A 5000-nucleotide genomic window follows, 5' to 3' on the forward strand; every position below is an offset into this window, starting at 1 on the left:
CAAATGTGATTCCTCAAATAACCACAAGATGGCCGACGTTAAAAACTGGGTTATTGGCTGAATTTGTGAGAAACCGTTGGTGATTGCGTTCACGTCAACTACAGACATCCTCGGATTAAAATAATTATAATAATAATAAATACAAGAATATTTGTATCATTAACAATTACGTTCATATTTATAGTCATGATTCTACGAGGCATCGTGATGTCATTAAATAAATAAAAGGACTACACCAGAATGCTAATCCAGACTATTCTCATTTGTAGATCCACGTTGGTGGAATGAACTGCCTCGTTTTTCTATTCCTTATGTAAAGTAGTATTTATTGTTACACTAAGTCTTTATTGCTCGTAGCTTGACTGTTCTCTCCCTTGTACGTCGCTTTGGACAAAGGCGTCTGCTAATGACTGAATGTGAATGAAAATGTACACGAACATTGCACATGTAAGTGAATAAATAAATACACACTAAAGCCAATCGCGTTAAAATAGCCATAGTGGAATAGAATGGACACATCCTGCAGTACCTCCATGCCTGCACCGGTTAAGTTAAATCTGCGCCTTTTGCTCGCTTTCCGCTTAGACATGACTCGCAAGGTGCTTTCGTGTAGATTCGGGAGATTACGACAGCAAACGTTTCTACGGTTGCGTGCCCTAATAAGGAGCTGACGGGGTGTGTATGTATGCAAATCCACTTTCACGAGAACGCGCATCAATTTTAAGAAACTAATCCGGAGGAACACAGCTGAGAAGACTTTGGCTGCTTATGAACGCATTTTCAAGCGTTCGGGAATGCAGCGGAAGCGCTTCCCTTACGTTGTTTTTACGAAGTCGCGTAAGTAACATTTCAGAAGAAGTTCAGAAAATGAACGAGAATGAGGCCCATTGACCCTTTTCTATCTCTCTCCACTGATAGCTGGACCTCCAGAGCAAGTGAAGGCTACCTCACTGTAGTAGAGACATAAACAAGGCATAGTCAGTCATGTTGCCATTTTTGTGAAGAGTACGTTTTATTTGTCTAGAGGCAAAAGTCATTGTTAATTCATTTTTTTTCCCTTAACCATAAACATACTTAAACAATACCGTTGCCGGGGCCCAAAAACAATGATACATACTGCACCCTGGGTCCACTGTATCTTTGCATCCCTGAGGCATGTCCTTATATAGACTTATAGAAAGTTGATATTAGGATTGCTATATACTGCACAGAGGTAGCTAGCTCTCGTCGGCCTTCTGTGTGTATTTGTGTGTGTGTGTGTGTGTGTGTGTGTGTGTGTGTGTGTGTTTCTTTAGCTGTGTGCGCAGCAAAGAGAGCAGTAGAGGGCACTATGCATCTTGCCATTAGGCAGCTTTCTCCGATGACCCAGTGGAAAACAGTTTGCACAAACCCACACACCATCATCTCACTCACCACATTGTAGTAGGTCTTGTTAATGGAAGTGGTGTCAGGTCCTTTGGGGGGCTCTTGAGGGTCCCTGACTTGGGAGAAAGTGATTTGTCTGGTAGAGACCAAGAGAGAAGGAGAGACAGAGGAGAAGAAACAATGAAATTGGGTCAAACACTCCAATGAACATCTGGACTCCATTTTATCTCCATTAGATGGAAGACTGCGAGTCGAAGCCTCCTGGAAGGCCTTAATGGGGGAGAAAATAACATCTACTATTTATTCAGGAAGGAACCGGCGGCAGCGTTGTTTGTGTGCACTGAGGAGAAATGAGATCTCCGGCTGCTCCACTTTATCCCTCTAACCCGAGGCACAGGCTCTTCCCAAATGAAAGAGAGAACCAGCGATTGGGCCTCGTCCCTCTGACTGTGGCCGTGTCTATCCACATCTCTCCAAGCTCCATGGGCTGCACTCCTGCAATGGTCCTTTAGATGGAGGAGATGTTAAGGGTCCGTGATTGAACGGGCACATGGGGCGGGTGACAATGGCTGGAGAGTATTTGGGGAATATTCAGGGATGGGAGAGGAAGCGGCATTCCCCTGGTCCGGCTGTTTCCTGTCTTTGTGCGCAGTGGAGCGTTTCCTTCCTGCTTTTCCAACCCAAGTGACCTGTTGTCCGACGAACACACAGGCACACACGGATAGACTACCACATGGATATGCAAACACACATGCACTAACTCACTCGCTCACTCGCTCACACACACACACACACACACACACACACACACACACACACACACTACCACATGGATATGCAAACACACATTTGTGCACTCACCTCACACACACACATACACACAAATAACAATACACACAGCTGTTTGGATAGAATCCACCTCCCCCTTCTATATTTTTGATACTGGCCACAACAGAGACAGGATCTGTGAGTGAGAAGTAGAAACTTTAAAATATCCCATGCTGTTTAATATTCTAATGGTTTAATGTGAGCTCATACTCTCTGGCTCTGGATTTAAGCCAAGCTGGCCTGAATTAATTCAGTCTTGGCACCACTCCTTTTGGTCAATAACTTTTTCCCCTTCAAATTAAATCATCCTTTTAATGGATTGGGGTGTGCACTCATGACAGCTTCGGGCCATCTCTCTCTCTCTCTCTCTCTCTCTCTCTCTCTTCTCTCTCTCTCTCTTCTCTCTCTCTCTCTCTCTTCTCTCTCTCTCTCTTCTCTCTCTCTCTCTCTCTCTCTCTCTCTCTCTCTCTCTCTCTCTCTCTCTCTCTCTCTCTCTCTCTCTCTCTCTCTCTCTCCTCTCTCTCCTCTCTCTCTCTCCTCTCTCTCTCTCCTCTCTCTCTCTTCTCTCTCTCTCTCTCTCTCTCTCTCTCTCTCTCTCTCTCCTTAGCTCTCTCTCTCTCTCTCTCTCTAGCTCCTTAGCTCTCTAGCTCTCTCTCTCTCTCTCTCAAAATTCTTTAGATGGCTGGCCACCTAAAATACCTAAAATGCCACAAATAGAGTAAAACTCCAACCGTATCTGCACTCTACAGTGAAATATAAGATTTTAAATAAATCACTATATTTGAGAGCAAATACTGGCACCAGAAAGCAGACACTACCCAGAGTAATACGAGCACTAAGGCATCAAAGAGCAGCCCACCAAAAACACAAACAGGAAATGGCCTACGTAAATTCTCTCCGTATCTGATCTTCTCTATAAAAGACAGACTAGTTTTCTTGTGTTCCAACATTCATTTTCAAAAATAAACAAAAAGCTTCGACGCAGGTCATTTCCCAAAAGTTCCATAGTAAATACCTTAACAGCAGAAAGAGGGAGTTCTGGGAGAAACTAGGTAGGCTTGATATCATCATCATATTTTATTTTATTTTAGTATAAGTTATCGCCTTAAGTTTGCACAAGGATGAATCCCAGCAAAGATCCTAAGCGTGCACATACACCCACAAAAATGCATCAAGATAAAAAAAAAAAGATGAAACATAAACAGACTGCTAGACACACACACACACACACACACACACACCCTACAGACAAGAACACAAATGCACCCCCCCCCCCCAACACACATCTGCACACACAAGCACCACACAGCCCCACCCACACACACACACACACACACACACACACACACACACACACACACACACACACACACACACACACACACACACACACACACACACACACACACACCCACACACACAGACCTATGACGAGAGACACATGGCAGTACCTTTGACCTCGCGCACATAGTTGCTTGGAAACCAGCCACTCTTGCCGTTGAGCATCCCCTCCCACCAGCCCCCCTCCTCCGGGCGCATGACCTGGATGATGTCACCCTTGCAGAAGGAGAGCTCGTCCTCATTGGTCGCCTCGAAGTTGAAGCGCGCCTTCACCACCAAACCCTGGCCCCCGCTCTCAGACATGTCCTGGAGAGGGATGACGGAGGGAGACGTCAGATATTCAACTGAGACATAATTCATAATCCATTTGATTCATTCATTACATTCTTTGGTTCATTTACTACTTTTAGTCACTGGCATGACAGCCAGTTCTGGCATGACAGCTGACAACGTCATACGCGCCAACGTTTAGGTCTGCATGCGGTTGGCAAACATGCAAATGTCATCACCAGGATGGACCGCGGCGTGGACGGTCCCTGCAGCACCAACATGTTGTATCCGCAGGGACCTGTGTGCGTGTTAACTGCGCATGTGCATGTAAGTTTAAAAGCACTGGCTCAGGAGTCAAGAGAACATCAAATCTATTTACACTATTTATTCATTTAACAGACACCTTTATCCAAAGAGACTCACAGTACAGATACACATTTGTATTAGTTTGTTTGTTCCCTGGGAATGATCAGCATTTCTTGAACACGTTTTGGAGTATCCTATAACCTATAGTGTCACAGTCCTCAACACTGCAAATACTGCCTCTAGATTGCTGTACCAAAAGTGATGATGTCTTATGATGTCACTAAAGCATACCAGCATGCATTGTGTTGAATATCACACTGAAACAGCTGGACAGCATGCTGGCTCTTGTACTGCCTGGGCTGCCTATATAACTCATCAGGGATGACCACTTATTCCATATCTACAGTATGGATCTCACAATCACTTGAGACAGGTCTTTAGGAAGAGGTTCTTCTTTCCATTGGCTTTCAATTTATGATGCACGTGAACCTTACTCGTTTTTACTTAAGCACTGCATTCCATTGTTATCATTCCCGGATGGCTTTAAATGTTCTTTGTGGTCGTTTCTACCCATATCTCTTTCAAACTCTTATCAGTTCATTCCTCTGCCTAAAGTGTCATGATCTGTTGTACTAGTTCTAAATCACTACTCATCCGAGACTGGGAGACTGGAGTCTGGTTTTTGACAATGGTCTTCTCACACTCACCAGACTTCGATACTGATTGTGCAGGAGTCTTGAGGAGCGGCTGTGGGAGGTTTGGGAGGAGAGAGACTCAAAGGACTTTATCCGATGGGTGGAGGAGTGATGCCTGCATACGGAGTCTCCAACCAGTCCAATCTCTACATAGAGAGACAGGGAGAGGCAGAGAGAGAGACAGGGGGGGGGATA

The 5000-nt window shown here is 44.8% G+C and overlaps 1 protein-coding gene across 1 annotated transcript in view; it reads right to left on the bottom strand.

The window, feature by feature from the left end:
- arhgef7b (Rho guanine nucleotide exchange factor (GEF) 7b) overlaps positions 1–5000 on the bottom strand; it is a gene marked incomplete at both ends in the record, with an annotated part of 27683 nt that overhangs the window by 16154 nt on the left and 6529 nt on the right. Inside the window, 4 exon segments of the mRNA XM_080835217.1 lie at positions 1414–1451; positions 1454–1501; positions 3645–3840; positions 4818–4951. Of these exon segments, the coding sequence (XP_080691343.1) occupies positions 1414–1451; positions 1454–1501; positions 3645–3840; positions 4818–4951 (416 nt within the window).

This window comes from Sprattus sprattus, assembly GCF_963457725.1.
Source record: "Sprattus sprattus genome assembly, chromosome: 3".
NCBI classification, from domain to species: Eukaryota; Metazoa; Chordata; class Actinopteri; order Clupeiformes; family Clupeidae; genus Sprattus; species Sprattus sprattus.